The sequence below is a fragment of the Cavia porcellus genome, unplaced genomic scaffold, assembly GCF_034190915.1.
Source record: "Cavia porcellus strain 051 isolate PalLab524CR breed Dunkin Hartley unplaced genomic scaffold, mCavPor4.1 scaffold_7, whole genome shotgun sequence".
Lineage (NCBI taxonomy): Eukaryota > Metazoa > Chordata > Mammalia > Rodentia > Caviidae > Cavia > Cavia porcellus.
Window position 1 is genome coordinate 56753484 of NW_026947490.1, and position 19751 is coordinate 56773234.

At 39.5% G+C, this 19751-nt stretch overlaps 1 protein-coding gene across 3 annotated transcripts; it reads right to left on the reverse strand.

The window, feature by feature from the left end:
• Window positions 1–1077: 1077 nt before the first annotated feature.
• On the reverse strand, window positions 1078–19467 carry Sell (selectin L). 3 transcript variants are annotated; one of them, XR_010048848.1, is made up of 9 exons: window positions 19306–19460; window positions 18423–18504; window positions 15887–16273; window positions 14909–15016; window positions 12526–12711; window positions 11390–11575; window positions 9749–9951; window positions 5699–5717; window positions 1078–1651 (listed from the first exon to the last, which is right to left on the reverse strand). XR_010048848.1 is itself a non-coding variant. In XM_013151236.3 (9 exons), exons 1-9 carry the CDS (start codon window positions 19306–19308, stop codon window positions 1633–1635), a joined length of 1098 nt encoding a protein of 365 aa, XP_013006690.1. In that variant the 5' UTR covers window positions 19309–19467; the 3' UTR covers window positions 1078–1632. The 3 variants fall into 3 exon arrangements, 2 of the variants coding, with proteins under 2 accessions (XP_013006690.1, XP_063109709.1); XM_013151236.3 differs by having other exon boundaries at window positions 9823–9951; window positions 18423–18483; window positions 19306–19467; XM_063253639.1 differs by having other exon boundaries at window positions 9823–9951; window positions 19306–19462.
• Window positions 19468–19751: the final 284 nt, after the last annotated feature.

Sequence of the window (19751 nt, forward strand, 5' to 3'; positions counted from 1 at the left end):
GATCCCGGGCCCTAAGACCCTAACCTGGGTGCCATTGTCGATGTGCACATTCATTTGGTGTACTTTGTTTTCACCCTGCCCACTTGTCCTTGTCTAGGTCTTATGTCTGGAATATACAGGCTGGTAAGCCTAACAGACAAGCCATCTTAAAGTCAGTGATTAAATAGTTTTATGAAATAAATGTTATCTAGAACAACAATGTAGTGACCCTAGAGTAGAGATACGTACATATGTATGTGTGTGTGTGTTTATATACCAAATAAGAGCTTTCTTTTAAGTGGCTACTTGTCTTTTCTGTATTTTATTGGAAGTAAGGGTTTATTTACGTAAGACACTCAGCTTTCTCTATGATCTACTTATTCTCTCTTTCAGTATGTCTATCTCTCTCTGTCTCTCTTTCCCTTCTTTTCTCTCTCTTCTCTTATTAATTGCTTCCTCCAGAAAAATGTTAACTCTTTCTGGTCAGGATTCTCCAGAAATCCTAATGAGACTATATTCTATTCCTCTCCTGTCTACAGATCTCCTACACTTTGAACCCTATTGATTTCATAAAAATTAATATTCTGGGTAAATTTAATATGGAGAACAACTGTTTGAGGAAGATAGTGGTATACTCATTTCATAAGTAACTCTGCAGTTCACTGAGATAATGCATCACCTCCATGGCCCCTGTGAAGGTAGAAACAGGATCCACGTGGAGTCTGAATCCCCACCCCATGCCTCTCTCCCTCTCCACAGCACAAGTAGGTACAAGATCTGGAGGAAGGGAAGGGGATGGATTTAGCCCAGTCAAGGGATCCCTCTACCTGTTTTAATTTTCTTTATAATACCAAAGCAATGTTACCTGCAGCTAGCCATACATTTGTGTTTCTATATTAACAATATAGTAATCATAAGAAAAACACTGACTTCAAAAAATCTGAGTGGGTCTAATAAGAAGAGAAAGCAAGACCCAAAATTAAAACATGGTACAGGGCCCTATTCCGTTCTCTCATTTTATTTGGTGTTTATGGATGCTGCACACAGAGGTTGGCCAACTGAGCTTTGGGATGGCTGGAAAAGGCAGGAAGGCCAAGGTAGTTACAAGACGACCTTTATTTACAGAGGGGGAGTACAGAGCAGACAGGACTTTCCTAACTTGAGCAAGACCCGATTAATTCCCCAAATTGGAAGGGCAGGATAACATCAACTTTAGGAATTTTCTGTAAAATAGTATACAAAAAAACAGGGAGATAAAGTTTGATCTGCAAGAAAAATGCATCAACTTATCACTGTATTTAGAAGTATTGTCATGTACCACATTGAATTGAAATAGGAAATAAGAGACAGGAACGAGCACAATCAGATGTATTTATCTGTCCCCACCCCACCCCAGTCTTGTTTCGCTACAGAAAAGATAGCATAAGTTGAGCTATATAAACAGCAACTGTGGGTCAGGGGTGGGAGTGATTGGGGCAAAACAGGAGCAGAAGGGGCTGTTGATCACGTAGACATCCTTCCAGATACACTGTAGGACACACACTTCATCTGTGATGTAGGAGACACCACCTCACAAAGCTCTTCATGGAGGAATTTGAAGTCATTTTCCAATTATCTTTAGTATCTTCAGAGCTTTCTTTCACACAGGGCGGATTAGTATGGGCCATCCACTCTGAAAGAAAAGCAAGCAATTTTCAGATGAACTAAGAAGCTTTAACAATCGCCAAAATTAAAATGTTAGTAGTCAAAGGACATATTCGCTAATGTTGAGAAAAGGCACAAGGAAATGCTCTCCACTGGAAATTCTGGACACAAGTATAGAGTATTTTAAGGCACACAGGAAGAGGACTGGCGCAGCCATGCAGTGCCAGGGAGGTGGCATTAAAATGGAAATGGATTCAGTGAGTCTGCAGGGTCTGGGGTTCTGCATCTCTAAGCAGTTGCCAGTGGTGCTCATGCTGCTGGTCCACTGATGCAACGTGGACAAATGTCTGCAGGTACATTGGACAAATGTGTGAAGGATGCTGAATGTGAACAGGGGAGACTCAGAAATGTGCAAGGTGACATATTCAAATGGAATGTCAAATCAGAGAAAATCAAAGCTCATGAAAGGAAGCAGATTAGGTGTAAATGTCTGACCTTGGTAGGATATGACTTGAGGAGATGGTGACGAGTTTAGTTTGGTGACGAGTTTAGTTTTATGAAATAAATGATACTTTTGTTAAACTGTATCATTCTTGGAAAGGAGGGGTGAACCAAAGCTGGTATCTTAGCACCTTTCAGAGTCTCAGATTCTGAGGCTCTGGTCTCACAATGAGCTGTCAGGGCAAACCACAGCTGTGCAGCTGCAAATGTGCTTGCCAAAATAGAGACAAAAATGTTTCTGAAAACAGAGTCTGACAATAGATACCCTCCTCTGAGGTTGGCATCGTATCTTCCTGTGTATCTTGGGTGTAGCTTTTACCCAAGTAGAATTTAGGCACTAGAAACCAAATGTGATAAACAGAACCAGTTTGCAGAAGAGTCAGAAAAACCACTAAGAACGAAAACCACATTTGCCCAAGGAGTCATTCATTCACCAGCCTAAACGTAATAGGAATGAAGAAAAAATGGTGAGAATTTTCTCCACAGTTTAAAAATAAATCAGCACCTAGAACTTTTTACCTGTGGCTTTTTCTAAAAACATGCTCTATTTCTTCTGCTCCACCCTTCCTCAGTGCCATGGCACAATGATTCATTGTGCAAAATAAATCACATTACTAGAAGAGGAAGGCAGCTGGGACTAATAACTATAACATAAGAGTCAAGTTTTCTGAGTTCTGGAATCAAGAAACCTGGATCACATGATATGTGGATCCAGATGCTTACAAATCTTGTTTTGCCATTTATTCAATGATATCACTCTAGCTATTTAAACTCTCTGTGCCTAGTGTAATGGGAATATTAATAGGACCTACTCTCATAGGCTTGTGGGCAGCACTTAATGATTTCATTGCAATTGATATTTGATAAGAGTTTACTATGAACTGTCACTAGCTCAGGGCATATAGGAAAGTTATTTAATTAGTTCTACTACTTAGAGAATTCGAACATGATTTCTACCAAATAGCTCTCCAGATCTAAAATTCTGTGAATCTATGAATTAAGTTCACTGTGCTCCCAGGGTGGCTGAGCACTTGCTAGGTTCTTCCAGACCATTTGCTAAAGCAACGGGGACACATGTGAATGGGGCCAACCTTCCTTTCCAACGTCTGTTCCACAGACACTCAACAAGCCACGGACAGGTTCCAGGCCCTTTCCATGGGGTCCTGGCCACGGGTTCGAAGCCTACACCATTGTGCCATTGTTTACTTCCTTTCCTCCTCTGGACTGCCTTCTTTCTCAGAGTCTCTCCATCAACCTCAACCCCAAAGCAATCCAAATTCCACCCTCCTTTATAAGATTGTTCTCTGATCACTAAGCCTAGGGGGATCCTTCTTTTCACCAGGGCAAGATTCCTTAGTGATTACCATCCTCTGCCTTGTGCTTTTCTAATTTTCTTATCCTGTATTTCAGTCTTAACTTCCCAACAAGATAGCAATCTCTCACACTAGGGACAAGAGCATACTCTTCTTGTTGTCTCAATCAAGCTTGGCATTGTTCTAACACAAAACTGTTCAATAAACAATGATTAAGTCATTCATTGTATAAATCAGTGAATCGTTAAAGTTAATGTGGTAATTTGCTTAATATGGTAACTAATTTGATGCTAATATCCTTCCAGTGAGGCATCTCTTCTTGTCCATCAAAGACACTAAAAAATTGGATTTTTTAATCTGCTTCCATCTAGTAGCAGTTAAAATAGGTGGTTCCTGTGACCTGAAAACAGATCTGGGAAGATTGTATCAGGAAAGACTTTCACTCAGTGAGTGTGAGCATGAAAGAAACCTTTGTATCTTGTGGGTTTCCTGCCACAAAAATAGAGAGGCCAACTCCAAAAAGGGACCCCTTTCTTCCTATACAATTATACCCCATCTATACAATTAAAAAGAAGATAAGGTAACAGAATAAAAAGCCCTATGCCTCCATCTATGCCCCCATTGCTCCTCCCCTTCATAGCCAAACTTCTTAAACAGACGACTATATGTTCTGCCTCTGCTTTCTCATCTGGAGTAATTTCTTAACTTTTTGACATCTGGCTTCTGTCTGCACCTGAAGTGGTCTCCCAATGGACACCCTAGTTATACCCACTAGACACATCGGTTCTCCTGACCCTACTGGAGACTATTTCCGTTTCCTTTCCCTGGCATATGCGTTTTCTGGCTCTTCCCCATCTTGTTTCCTCTCTGGGCAGCTCTTTCCATTCTCCTTTTCCTATGCTGATTTGGACATTGATGTCACTCTGGTTCCCATCCTCTCCCACATCCTTCTCCATTCTCAAATGCGTATGTTCTCTGGATGATCATACACACTGCTGGGGTGGCTGTGACCTCTTGAAATAGGAGAAACTCGAGTCCATGTCTCCTGCCCCAAGGTAGGATTTGTGCTGTAAATAAATCCAACCACAGCCGAATCACAGCTCAACACCTCCAAAATATCTCATTTATGTTCCTTTCTAGGCAGTAAGTAATACTACCACCACCAATTCTCAAGTTAGAAACACAGTAATCTCAGTTTCTGTTTCTGTCTCTGTCTCTCTGTCTTTCCTCCCTCCCTTCTCTTCTCCATTAAGATCCACATTCAGTTGATTCTACTTCTTATCTCATGAACCCAGTCTCTCCATAATTTCTCGAGACAGTTTTAGTCTAATAACTTCAAGTGCATCCAAAACAATCTCTTTGCCTCCAGACTCACCCCACTCCCATGATTCTTCTACTGTTATGCAGTAACCCTGATAGGAGACAGATGTGACCCACACTGACCTCATTAGTAATATCACCAAGAACTCGAGGAACTCAGTATACCTTAATATGGTTGATCATGACTTTAAGATCTGATTTTGGGTCCCTCTTTCTCACCCTGAGCTCCAGCTCATTAAATTAAGTTTTACTAAGTGATCATTTGTGATTGGTAGGATAGTTGTCAGAACAAGTGCTCAACCTCTTCAAGAAACCCCTTGCTTCATTTTCAGCATTAAAAAAAATCAGTTATCCAGCTGGATACTCAATATATCACCAAAGAGCATCATGACAGTTCTCTTTACTTACACACTCCTTGCTAAAGTTTTAAAGCATGTCACTAAACTCATAAAACAAAATATTTTAACATCTTCATTTCTGCAAGATACTATTTCTCCAGGTTAAATTAGAGTTAGGGTAATAATAATTTGCCCTTCTGTGTTAGACATTGCTGAGTCTGTGATGTGGGGTTGTACATTCTTCTCATGGTCTAGGGTACATTAGTTCTCAACAAATACTTCTCAATTATTATGTGTAGGTCCTTCATGTCTGTTTAGCCTGTAATCCTCAAAAAAACTGGAAACAATCAAGAACAGCTCCCTTTACATAAACTGCTCCTTCTTGATACATGTACATTTATTCATTTATTCAGCTCTACTAGACCAAAAACAGAGCTTTGCAGGGAGCTACTGATTTATCACTTTATTTGGAAACTTCATTTAGATGAGATTCCCAAGTTAATAACTGATCATGGGTCAATGTGTCTAGCTATGACAAACCCTAAGGAAAATAAGCAAAGCATCAACAGAGATGGAAACTCTTCACCTGTAAAATTTACTTACCTTTTCTGAGCTCTCTTTCCTAAAAGTAGAAAAAAAATAGAGAAACAGAATCAGTAAAACATACACAATACCAATTTTTAAAATAAGGGATCTCTTAACCTCAAAACTTTTCTGAAATGCACTGCACATTTGTTAGATAGACCTTCATCTGTATCTAAAGGGTTTGGGGTACTGGCTTAATCTTTTAACTCCAACAGTGATAGTTACTGCAGTAGAACAGATACGTTAATGCCTGTGCCTCTTAGGTTCCCTGTCACTGTTGAGCTGGTCATGAAGTCAGACATCTCAGCTGACTTGCCTGGTGCTCGGCCCCAAGCTTCCCATTAGCATGTTTATCCCACATCTCATCCTACCTGAAAATGCTTCCCTAAAGGAATCAGCTGCTAATACTGTAAGAAAATGTGTCATAACATTTCTCAGCGTCTTCTCTATGTGAAATTCACAGGAAAATTTCACTCTGGTCTCATTATCAGGAATGGCACATGATCTAAGTAACTGCCCTATTTTCAACGTACAAACAATGACTAACATGACTGGTTATGTTTTCCTTTTGAACTGGCTGCAAGGAAACACAGATTCAAGCCTGATCCCCTCACCTATCACACATATAGGACTGTTTGTCACAGGCGTTTCTGTAACCTACTTAATTTTTGGTTCCAACTTATTTTTTGTGCCCCAAGTTTTTGCTTTCTTTTTCTTGCTTTTTAGCTACTTCCAATTTGCTATGCTGAATGCATTCTGTAAACATCATACATTCTTTTTGAAAAAAGCAAAATACAAATAAATATATTAATGAATGACAGCAGAGTTGAGGTACAGAAGAAAGCAAAGCAAAGAGAGAGAGAGAGACAAAGACAGAGAGAGAGAGAGAGAGAGAGAGAGAGAGAGAGACATTCTGATGAGAAAGACCATTTGAATGGCAGTATATTTCAGTGGCTGTCACTTGGTTCTCTAGAATCATCACACCTAGGTGAAGACCATAATTATCCACCTGCAGTGTGGTGCATCTTTGAACAAATACATTTCCTCTAAGGGCCATAATTCTTCATCTATTAAGGTATGTAATAAACCAAAAGCAGTAACCCTTGCTACTCAGGAGGCTGAGACAGGAGATCACAAGTTTAAGGAGGCCAGCATAGGCAAGACCCTGCCCCTAAAATTTTATAAAAAGGGTGGGGATGTAGCTCAGTGGTAAAGGGTTTGCTTTGCATGAGCAAGCCTCTGGGCTTAGTCCCCAGTATACACCCTCTCAAAAAGAAAAAGGAGAGACAAAATAACTATATCCTCCTTGTTGATTAATAAAAGAAAATGTACTAAAAGAATTTAGGCCAGGGCCAAGAACTTAGAGCTCAATTTCTATTTTAACCCTTAAAAGTGTTTGAAATTACTATTTTAAACTTTTCTTCCTAAACTCAGACTGCTGCTGACATGAACAAACAACACTTAGGAAGAACCAAGTATGAATTAACTTCAGTTCCCATTTCTTTATCTACCTAGAAATACAGATTTTTTTTCTCCCCTTTGGGAACAATGAAGCAAATAACAATAGATTACAGAACTCTGTTCCTACTCAGAAGGTTTCTTTTTGAAGAAAAGGGAACTAACAGGGCCTGCATTTAGTTTCACGCCCTGTTCTTGCCCTGGTTGTTGGTTCATGTAGAAAATTCTTCCAACCAAGTTAAAAAACAACCCAAAACAGTCTTAAGAATCTGAAGACTATTATCTTAGAAGTAGTTGTTCAGGTTACAAGATCTAGGCACAAAGAATCAAATCAATCCAACAATGACAGCACAAACTGTTCTTTTGGATGAACTAACAGAGATTATTAGTATAGTTATCTACCTTGCATACATATACACATATATAGGCAATATATTAACTAATGTTACTTTGCCCTATTTTTTGAAATTCTGTATCATTTCTATCCTTTTATCTGTTTTGCTTTTTAATATAAAAATAAAATAAAATACTAAGCAAGAACCAAAAAAATAAAAGAAGATTGGTACTTTAGAAAGCAAACCTGGATTGGAGTCTGACTTTTGACTCTGGCCACCATTGATAAGGGATTATAGATTAAGCTTCAAACATCATCATCCAATTCTCCTTTTTTTTTTTTTTACCAAATAGGGCCGATGGTGATGATTACTTAAGAACGATGATGCGTGAACCAAAAACATATGTACCTAGATGGGCCAAGTGAGAGTCAAATTTATGGTGCCTATTTCTGCCCAGAAGGGAGCTAAAGTCTGGATACCAGGACTACTAGGGAAGGACTCAGATGCTAGGTTTGGAGGATCCATTCTCTATTTAAAGGACAGAAGGAGAGGGCACAAGTTCATGTCACTTCTTTGGCTCCCAAGGTGTGAATTTCCACCTGTCCCCTTCCACTTTCTAAACCCGATAAGCCAATGAAATTCTCCTAAGAGAGGAACGCTATATATATGCAGATTTATTATGTATGAATATATTTAAATTATACTAACTTATAAATTCTATTTATTATTTTTCACATTTTTCCTGTCAATGAGCTGGCTAAACTCCATAAATTCACGATGGGAACCTAGCCATCATTTTTAACATTGTCTCTCTAGGAAAAATCCTCTTCGAGGTTTAAAGAACCAACTTACAAATAAGACTTTTGGAAGACAAAGTCATTGACTTGGAAGTTGGAGCAGTGGTAGAAGTTTCACACATGAAGACACCCACAGTTACCTGAGTGTCATCCTGACCTTCCTACAGTTAGTGATCTTTGAGGCATCTGTTCTTGGTGGCACACAACTGTAACTACCCTCAGTGCCCGTTATCTGCTTCCTGTTTGCCCCACACTGATTCTCACGGAAGGGGCATGGTAGTTTTCAGGTTATCAGTTTGAGATCTTGTACAGAAATGACTCCAAGGTAAAAAGGTTAAAAACAACTCTGTGCTTTGCTTACCCTGCTTATATATAAAACAACTTTAGACAACTAACTCCTCACTAAACATACATGACTGGCTCAGTGCTCTTGATTCGACAAACTTCTTATTAAAAGATATGGAATTTTGAAATAAACCTCCTCCCTATTAAGATGATTTACAGCCCTGCAGCCCTCAAAATTATTGAGGGAATAGCCACCTGCTCCCAGAGATTAGCTTGCAATTACTCCTATTCTCTACCCTCTCAGTTTTGCCATTATCACTCAGGGAAAGGATTAATAGGTAACATTTCTGCCATTACCACTGCATATGGGCTGGGAAGCCTTTAACTCTCATATATAGTGAATACAATCCGTACTAACTCAGCCATGGAAGGGGCATTAACATGGCAAAAAATGAATGACACAGAAAGGTTGGCAAATGTTTTGAAGTCATCCGTGGCCCCTGAACTGGAAACAGGGTATCTTAAAAACTGCCCAATGTCTATGAATTTTATAATGAGTTCAGCCAAATGTGTTGGTACACCTCAAAGCCTGCTGCAGACTGTGGGCCTGTAGCTGAAAGACTGCTCCCACTTTAGGTCACGGGTCTACCAAGTGGGGAGGGAAGGGCAGTAATGCCATGTTCTTCTCTGGTGTTATTCCACCTATTGTCTAAACAGCAAATAATGACTCAAGACAGTCCTCTGCTTTCCTTTCCTTCTCCAGTCCAGAGTGGAGGGAAAGCCTTGTGGTCTTGGTGACATCACAGAGAACACATGCAACCTATACATGTTAGGAGGCAGGCCAGTAGGTGACTCTAAAGAGGCCAGGTGTTTGAGAGAAGTATCTTGAAAACCTAAGTGGACCTTAGACTCTTACTTATAAATCAAAAACAGGGTCTTAGGAGACAGAGATTATGCATCCTTTTTTCAAAATTAAGAACAAAGAACCATTAGAATGTCTCACTTAGCTATTATTCCCCTAGCAAGGTGCCTTGCAAATAATAGGTCTTTTTTTTTAAAGGTTTGCCTAACGAGAAGCAAAAGGCAGCTGGCTTGCTTTAGTGAAGGTGTGTTCTGACTAATTTACATGTCTCCAGGGACTGAAGTCTATAGATCGGAAAGCTTGGCACCAGCTTCAGTTGAATCTATTGCACCTAATTTCCTGTGGGCTTCTTTCTTTTCTCACTTTAAAGTTGGTTTATTTTCATATGAAGTTAAATTCACATACTCTTCCTTAGTCGCCTTGCCAGCCAGATGATAAAGGCGAGCCCGGAAAACGCAGTGACCATGACTGCCACTGGGATGAAAAGGGGGTTATAGTCACCTTCCTTGATCTTTGAGAAACTTTGGTCCAATTCTGAAAGAGAAATCAACAAAGCACACAACATAAGATTATGCATATTTCTTTAGCCCAGCTCATGGTTTTGATGTTTTTCTTCTGATGCCTCCCAACGTTAGCCTATTTGATGCCACTTAGCACATGAGAAAACTCCCAAGAGAAGTCTACAAAAGAGACAAAAACTGGGCCAGCCTCTAGCCTAATGCCTATGGAACCCCTAGATTTATCATCCAGAAACAATCCTGGGACCGTGGCTAAAAATCTTGGTAATAAGTGGTCATTAATGTGTTTGGCTCCACAGTCTGGCTCAGTGGCTCAAACTTCATGCAGAAGATCTGGAAATTCTAATGCAACTTTAGGAAAAAGAAAAATCAGTGTTCTGAACTGGGTAATTTGTCAATCAAAGGAAGCCAGTATTGTTTACCCTGTTTGTTTATAAAGCAATGGTGCAAAAATAAGCACTTGTTTATGTGCCAAGAATTGTACTGATCTATCAGATAGTATAGTCCTACTGGTCTTCTTCACAAATTAGCAAAGAGACACATTTGCATGCCCTTTGGGGAGTGTAACTTGAGTTCATTCGTAGGCTTTTACTAAACAAGAAAAGAAAAAATCTGCTTTGTGATGCCTTCAGTTGAAGAAATCCACTTCTACCTATTAGCATAGGACCCCTATTCTTCATGCTGCTTTTTCCTTTCAAGGTGTTTCCATTCCCACACTCAGATGCACAGTGGAGGCTCAAGTTCTAGAGGCACACAGAGGCACCTGTAGGCTTGACAAAGATGAGGAAATGGACACTAGCCAGGCCTTAAAAATAAATGTACATACCCGACAGAGCTGACCAAAGTCCTCCCCTAAAGGACTCCCCTGTCTCTCTGCTCCCCACTTTGTTCCACATACATGGAGGTCAGCTTCTCTGACAACTTCTACAGATGGCACCACTTCAAGAATTCGGTTATCTATGCAGTGGCTCAGGGGCGGACGCTGACAGCTATTCTTTCATATGCTATTTCAACATGCATTTATTGTAGTACCAGTCACCAAGTACTCTGTCAGATGGAGGGTATGCAGAGATAAGAAGACGTGATCCTAACCAGAGACAGCTTTGTGAGACATGGGCTTAATGATCATTGAAACATACCATTGTTTTGAGAAGTAGGTGGCCATGGGTAACCTTACAGAGGCATTTCAGGGATCTAACAGGAAAGCCATATTGTAGTGGAATAGAAGAATGGATGAGAAATGCACTATAAAATCAGCAGAAATGGTTGGTTTAGATTTTAAGAGTTAAGGTGGAAAGAGTTAAAAATGGCTGTCATTCAAGAAAGAGACCACAACAGAGGCTTTAATATAAAGTAATGCATATAAGCCATGTGTGTTTCACAAGATGATCTTTGAAAGTTAGTATTTCCTAGAATCTGCTAAGTTTTCAGAATATTGGAGCAAACTTACTTACTTTGACATACTGGACTATGACCAGACCACATTCCAAATGGTCCACAAGTAGCATTATTCTCTCCAATTAGCTGAGTTCCTTCTGAACAACTGAAGGTACACACAGAGGTAAAGCTGAAGTTGCCCAGAGGGTGGCTACAGTCCATGGTCCCCAAATCAGGTGCTATTAAAGGTTCACACTGAATTGCTGCAATAAAAAAAAAAGCAAAACAACACCAAATAATATTTCTGATCAAAGACCTTCTCTTGACCAAAGGATTTTTAGTTACAATGGGTTGACTTAACCATGGAACCATTTACATGAATCTAGAAACTCCTTATTGGCAGAATTCCTTTGTGATACTGCTCCCAGACGTGACCTTCTTGAGAATGATGGTGTACATGATATTGTAAAGTCTAGCTAGGAATTTCTTAAAAAACATCTTAATTCTCTGAAGCAAATATTAGGCAGGTGGGTTTCTTTTGATATTTCTTTTGAGTTAAACTATTTAAACTGATAAATTAGGGCATGAACGCAGAAAATGACTTCAAGACCTCACAAGGGCAGACACTACACATTTTCTTCTACAAAGGGATGATTTGGGCAGCTGAAAGGTAAAGGATGTTACTATATTCCAAGTTTTTATAAAGACAAATTGGTTTTGTTTTTCATGGTGGTTGTTATTCTCCTGAGAGTTCATGTGAGAGGAAAAGAATGAGATGATTTTAAGAATACACCAAATAAAACAAGACAGGCCTATACCCTCTGAGAAGGAAATCAGTTGTTTTTAAATAGGACACCACATAAAATAGGTGTTATTGAGAAAAGAGTCACCAAAATTTAACAGAGATTCAGCAAGACTGATTATGTATGCCACAGCAAGTAGAAAAATAAGGAAAACACAGTAAGTACACTGAACTGTTACAAATTATGTTGTAGACTGCCAGTCAGGACTAAGGGACTTGACTGTATTTTCATTTGGAAGCTTTTTTTTCAATTTTAGTAAGCAAAACTCCTCTAAAAACATCAGAGTGTAATTTAAATTAGGTTAAATTCTGTTCCAGAAGGACTTACAACCTTCTTAGCAAGATTCCTCAACACTTTTTCAGACTGTAGAACAGGTTCATCATGACAATGTGACACGTGAAGTCACTCACCTTGACAGGCTGGCTCTAGAGATGACCAGTTTCCAGATGGTCCACAAGTTGTTTCTTCCATCCCGATTAGGTTTGTTCCATTAGAGCAGTGAAAGGCACAATGTGAGCTAAAGGTGAATTTTCCCAGAGGGTGAGTACACTTCATGGTACCCAGTTCTGGGGCCTCCAGAGGTGGACACTGGACCACTTGAGTAAAGAAAGGAAAAATATTGGTAGTGGTTAAGGAGATCTGATGTCTGGATTTGAATCCTAGCTCTGCCACTTGATAGACACATGCCTGTGTTGGGGTCCAAAGGAATAACCCTGGAAGAAATGATCCCAGTAATAAGTTTTAAAGAGAAAAGGTGTAGTAGTCATGTACACAATGAGAGACAAGGCTAGAAGCAAAATCAATTATATACAAAGTATATGTGATTGGTGGAGAACTCTTAAGTATTCCTAAAAGGAAAGAGGAGGCAGGAAAGAATGTGAATTATAATCAGTGAAAAAGATAGGAGCTAAGACCAAATCCATTTTTCATTTTTACTGATTTATGAATTCCTAGTATATATCAGGTATTGCTCTAGGTCTTAAGGAATTTAAATTTCATCTTGTAGGACAATGATGTGTGTAAATTAAAGACTGAGTGTGTGTGTGTGTGTGTGTGTGTGTGTGTGTGTGTGTGTGTGTGTTGTTTTAAGCTGATCAGCCTGCCTATGGTAGGGGTAATGCGTGGGAGGGGAGCTGATTTAAAGTTGTGGAGCTCATCTAGGACACCACTGCAATAATTCAGGAGAAAGACAATCATGGCAAGGTACTATAGCTGACAAGTAGGAGACAGATTAGAGAAATGTTATAAAAGTTGAAATATGGGGCCTTGCCCAAACGTCAGAAGAGGTGAGAGTCACACACCATAAGCCCATGTAAAGGGTAATTCCACATACTGAGATAAAAACACAAAAGGGAAAGGTGGCTGGGGGCAATGGACTTTATCATTTTTTGGACCTCCTTCAGGGTAATGTTAGCATATTTGGGAGGAGACAGATTTGTCAGCCCAGTGATCACACATATTTATAAAACCACAATTGTCAGTAAGTTTGATTAAGGAACCACAAAAAGTTAGAAAAACCATAGACAAGACAGAAGCTGAGAATTAATACTAGTTTATGAGCTTTATGAGCTTTAAGTGTCTATAAAGAAAACCAGGAGAAATGATCACAGGTGAAAATACAACCAGAAAAGAATAGTGTGATGGAAACACAAAAGAAGCAGGAAGAGGAAGAGGTGGAGGTGAGGAAGAAGACAATGTTTAGAAGGAGTGAAATTGACATATCCATGATATAAGGATTTTTTTTAAATCCTGGGGGTAATGTATTGAGTTATAGTCATGGATCAAGGCTTAAATGAAGTACATTTGACCTAATCCCATTGGCTGACGTTTAAATTTATCCTGGCTTTAAGTCTTTATTTCTTGCAAACTTGCTAAAATTTTTTATGCACCAGATTCATTGTAGTTTTGAAACCCAACCAACATCAATTACAGGAGCTAATGCTTTCTTTAGTCATGGCTGACTGGGTCAAGATTCTGACTTTGCATTCTCTCCATTTCTACCATCATGGCTCTGAATGATTTCAAAAGGTTTCCAGGGACCTCTCCACCTTCTCGTTTTTGGTTTCCAATCTATCCTATTTGCTGTTTCTAGAATAATTGTATGCCAGTACTAAATAGAGAGTGATGTGTCGTTGCCAAATAAAGGCCAGCTTCCTCCATTTGGCAGTCTCCAGTCTCCTCAAGTGTACTCCGAAAGTTGTCGGCTTTCCACCAAACTCAACCATGAACATACAGAATTTTCATTCATTAACTCAAACTACTTTAAGGGAAGAATCAAAAATAGATTAACCTTTGTATACTCCTAAATATCTGGCCCAAATAAATGTGTGGAATTTGTTACATAGCACTGATATGTACTGTGTGTCTTTACATGAAATGACTTTCTATAAAAAAGCAAAATTACCTTCTGGGTCAATTCACCCTTCTAATGATAAATGGTATAATTTCTTTAGGTTTTAGAATTCTCAGTAAGGCAGGATATTCATTAGATTGGGAGCTCTGTGAGAGTGGGAATCTATCATACCTGATTTCTTATTGTGACCAGCTTATTCTTTGTGGTACTCAAAACAAAGCAAAACTAACCCCTCCCCCAAAAACTTGAGAAGTGATTTTCATCAGACTTTCATGCTGACTTGTAAAATCATTACAGAAAGCCATTGTGAAAGCGTGACTCCAATTAAAACCTCCCATTTTTCAAAACGGCTAGTATCATTTTGTTCCAACCAACTTCTAACATGAGTTACGATGATTCCTGTGCCTTTGTGTAGGGAGAAACAAAGGAAAGGGACTTACCAAACTGGCACTGGGGCCCATAATATCCCACCTCACAGTTGCAAGTGTAATTATTGATGACTTCCACACATTCTCCGTGGTCACCGCAGGAGCTTGGTGTGCAAGAAGCTTTAACAAGGCCAGAAAAATTTATTACATTTTAGTATTCACCGTCATTTCCTTAGACGTAGTTAGCCTTTTGTTGGAGACAAGTTTAATAAACAGGAAGGATTTTTTTCATGCATTCACATAGTACTTTTGCATAAGAGTCATGTGCTAAAATTTTTACTTGTGAACCATACTAGACATATGGCCACAGGTATTTATTTACTTTAGAATAAATTTACTGACAATAATAGTGTAACATTTTGGGGACACATAGAGGTGTATATGGAAACTATTGAAATTATTTGTTTTTCATATAATAAGCATATTATGACCAGACCTCAATCATTTCTACATTCTACTTAATAATCCCTTTCTTTACAGAAAGTACTAAGATTAAAACATCCAAAATTCTAAAGTAGTAAGATCCAATTTCACTGTTAAAATATGACTAGGAAAAATATTGTGTTAGAATTTTGTAATAGTTTGTTCAGAAATAAATTGTCATACGCTGACAGTGCAATATTTTGCTTTACGGAATTCAAAAACCTCCAGCACAAATCTCGTACTCCACAAGGAGGGAGCAGGCAGTATGAATGCAAGCTGTGAACTGGCCCCAAGTCGTGTCCACCCAGAGCCCTGGCTGTCCGGCTCCTCCTGTCCATCTCCCACCCAACGGGCCAATCACCTTGGTGCAACCGAATGCAGGGGTCTAGAGGCCAACTTTATACACTAGAAATGCTCGGCATTGACAGACTCCAGATGATTTCCAGGACAGGCAGTGTTTTAGAAGAAGCAGCAAATGCTGCCTCACCCAGCCCTCCCGCAGCTCGCTCAGATTGTCCCACCCCTGGTGGCCCTGGGCAGGAGGTAGCAGTGGGCGTGGTCACCCACCTGTGTAGCACAGTGCTGCCTTCTTTTTGTGGCAGGAGTCATCATTCCACTTTCCCGAGTCTTTGAGCCTCTTGATGTAGATCTCTACGCAGTCTTCCTTGGACTTCTTGTTGTTGGGCTCCCCGGCTCCCCAGTTCTCTGCTTCCTTAGTGAGAGGCTTTCTGGTTCCCACCCATATCCACTTATTCCCTATCTTCCGAATGCCTATCCAGTAGTAATTCTGGTTGAAGGGCAGTGTCTTCTCCAAGTACTCGATCTCTTCTTTGTTTTGGATGGCAACTAAATCCGTGTAATTTGCCTGGCAGAATTTCCTAGCCCTGTCCCATATCATGGAATTTTTGGAATAATGGTAAGTCCAACAGTGAGTTCCATGATGTACCAGGAAATCTGTAAGACATCAGCATAGCGGGTGACATCTCAGCACCAGCCCGGTGAGCCCATCCCTGGGAGATGAGGAACAGAACAGAGAGACCGGACCCCAGAGCCCGCTGTTTGCAGATCTGAGGTGAAGCTCAGACCTTCTGATCTTTAGGTTTCTGGACAAGGAATAACAGATGCAAACACAAGATAATTAATGTCAAGCAGATCAGATACTATAGAAATGAGCAGAGAACTAGGAACATACGATTAATGAACAAAGAGTATCCTACAATCTCATCATAAACACGATTTTAAAAGTGCCATTCCCTAAAATGTTAGTTCTAGCGTGAAATAAACTGTGTGGCCACTACTGTATCCTCAATACATAAAACTGAAAGTAAGAGAGACTCAGGAAACACTTGAATGAAAATAATGCCTGGTTCCCATAGACACGGGCTGACACGCGATAGAGGATGTGTAAGAGGTGATTGAAAATTATGGAGAATGTTTAAATTTTAAAAATGTATCTCAGTAAAAGACACACTGCCCTTAATGCCCCTCATAATCTTCCCGTCTCACACGTGCACACACATACACACACACACACACACACACACACACACTTATCCTATTGTTCTTGTCACTTTCTGAAGCAGTTGTGGAAGTCTTCTTTCTTGAGTGTCTTTAAAAGGTCTGATCTGACCCTAGAGAGACTGTACCACCAGGCCTGGAAATAAAGCCTTTGCTCCCCACCAAAAAAATAAAAATAAAAAAATAAAAGGTCTGATCACAATATGTTGACTGCTGCTGCCAAATCCCATCCACGTGAAGGCAGCTTGTAAAGATCTTACAGTGTGTCATCTTTCACCTTATTCACTGGACTGGGCACTATGCAACTTCTGGCTCTTCCTCAAAGTCAAAAGGGATCATGAAATACCGTTTGCATAGATTTGTGAGTCAGCCACAATGATGCAGCTGAAGGCAGGCACAAAGAAGTCTTCCAGAACTACTTAGAAAAGTGGGAAGAATGAGAGGACACGTGTGTTGGAAATATTTTGGGAGTGGTATTTTGAGGGGGAATAATAACATGTCTTTTACTGTAATAATTTGTTTCTAATTTAACATTCACTACGGGTTTTTTTTAAAAATCACACTGAGAATGAAGCGCATAGTAGGTGCGTTTGCATAGTCAGAACTGAAAATCCAAGAAAGTAAGAAGACACTAGCTTACTCAAGAAATAGTAAAGAAGTCAAAGGAATTGCTGGAGAGTCTTTAGGACTCAGACCCAAGACTTGTAACATCAGTGGAAGAAGGATCAAAACAATTATAATCCCCTACCTTAAGGAACTAGAATACAGCTGTGGAAATTCCACTGATTGACAATAAATTAGTAGAAAATGGAGTACTAAATAATTGGTACAGATTATAAAGACCTCATGAGAGATTTCTTATTTTTATCCAAATGCCCACATCATTTTTCATAAAGATTAATATTTTGATTCTTACATTTCTGTAGAAATACAAAAGACTCAGAAAAGTCTAAACAACTCTGATAAAGGAACAGAAGTAGAGCTCCAACCCCACGACTTATCATAAAGTTGCACCAATCATGACAAAATGGCATTGATATCAAGATACACAAACCACCAAAGTACCAATATGAAGTCTCCAAATAATAACCCACATAACAGACAATTGATTTCTGGCAAAGATGCAAAAGCAATTAAATGGAGAAAGGATAAATGTACTGGAACAGCTGGATACCCACATGTAAACAACCCAAACCTTATAGCACATCAAACATTTCTTAAGACACCCAACAGTCAACTCAAAATGGCTCACAGTGGGTTAGTTAAAGTAAAGTGTGGCCTGAGTTGTTGCTTTGGCTGAAGTCCTTCTCTGAGATATTTCTTAATTGACTGTACCCCTTCACAGTTGAAACCTTCTGAAACTATCAGGATTTGGGCCTGGAAAGGAGTATGACAGGTAAAGGTAGGATGAGAGGGTTCCAGGGAAATGCTAGAGGTAAGAGGAAGAAAAGAGATGCTCGTAGAAAGTATAGAATTGCAACTGTCTACTTAATGTTTTCCCTACAAATGTTTACTCTTGATGGATATTCAAGAAAAGTGATCCTCCATTAAAAATTCTTAGCAATATACAAATATCACAACATACCACAACAGAACACTGCCCAGATCCACAACTTGAAGATCTTCCATAAGCCAATTGGAGAGCTCTGACATTTCCATGGAAATATATGCAATAAAATACAAAAGGATATTTAGATTGTAAACCACAAACGCATAGCACCATGAGGTGGTGCCTACAACTTTCTTAAATTTCAAAACACAACACAATAGTCTACTAATTATTCAAGGTAATAATGTTCTCTGATATAAATTTTAAAATTGCATCAAATTTATCCCAAAACTGGTACATAGTTTTGAATCCATTTTTTAGTATCAAGTTGCAGGTGATTATTACTTTGTTGTTTTTCTGTACTTGGGAAATTTTTGTACCTACTTTTCTGTTCAGCCTTCAGATAGAACTACTTAACATCTGGTATGCTTATTTTAAAAAGTGTTTTTGATGCTTTTGAAATGTTTAGATTTAGTATTATCTTCATTCTTGATCATGATGAGTCAATGCCTTGAATATCTAAAAGACTTAAATAGGCAAACAGGGGCCAGGAAAGAAAAATAGTTCATTTTGATCCAAGTAAGAACTACATTTTTAGGCAACTCAATTGAGAAAAACCACAGATTTTACGCAAACTGTAAACCATACTTTCTGAAACACATCATTTTCCAGGCAGCTGCTATGTTTTGCTGCACAAGTAGAATCTCACCAGAGACATTGTCAGGGGATGGACATTACACACACTTGAGAGGAGAGATTCTAGGATGGCTTTTGTGAGGCTCCAAGAGCATTTTTTATTCCTACTATTTTTAAAACCATAGATGATATGGTTGCCATTTGTTCCCATGCAGCCTGACTCCACAACTCCAAGAAGTGTTTCTATCTGAGTTTTTGGAAATTATATAGGCTGGAAGCTCACCATGGCTTTGCTTGGTTCTTCTCCAGTGTCTCTGCAGCCTTGCAGCTCTCTCTGCTCAGCCTCTGGGGGGTCTGGGTCCCTGTGCAGGGGAGCTGCTGTGCTTCAGGAAGATTGTCCCAAGTGCCACCCACAAGATGTGCTTGTTTTCATTTCTCTACCTCACTCTCACATCCTCCTCCTCCCCTTCCTCCTCCTCTCTCTCCTCTGTCCCCCACCCCTGCTCTAGACAGGTTTCTATCACCTCCCCTAAGAAAAAAGCTGCAGATTAGAATGTACTTTGGTTAGATTTTTCCTTCTTTTCTCTCTCCATATTTCCATGCTTTTTATATCCTATGCATTTTGGCCTTTCTTCTGCTGCATACTAAACTCACTGAGTTGTAATTCCTCCTCCTCCTCCTCATTTCTCTTTTTCTTCCTCCTCCTCCCCTCTTTGCTCTCCTCCTCGT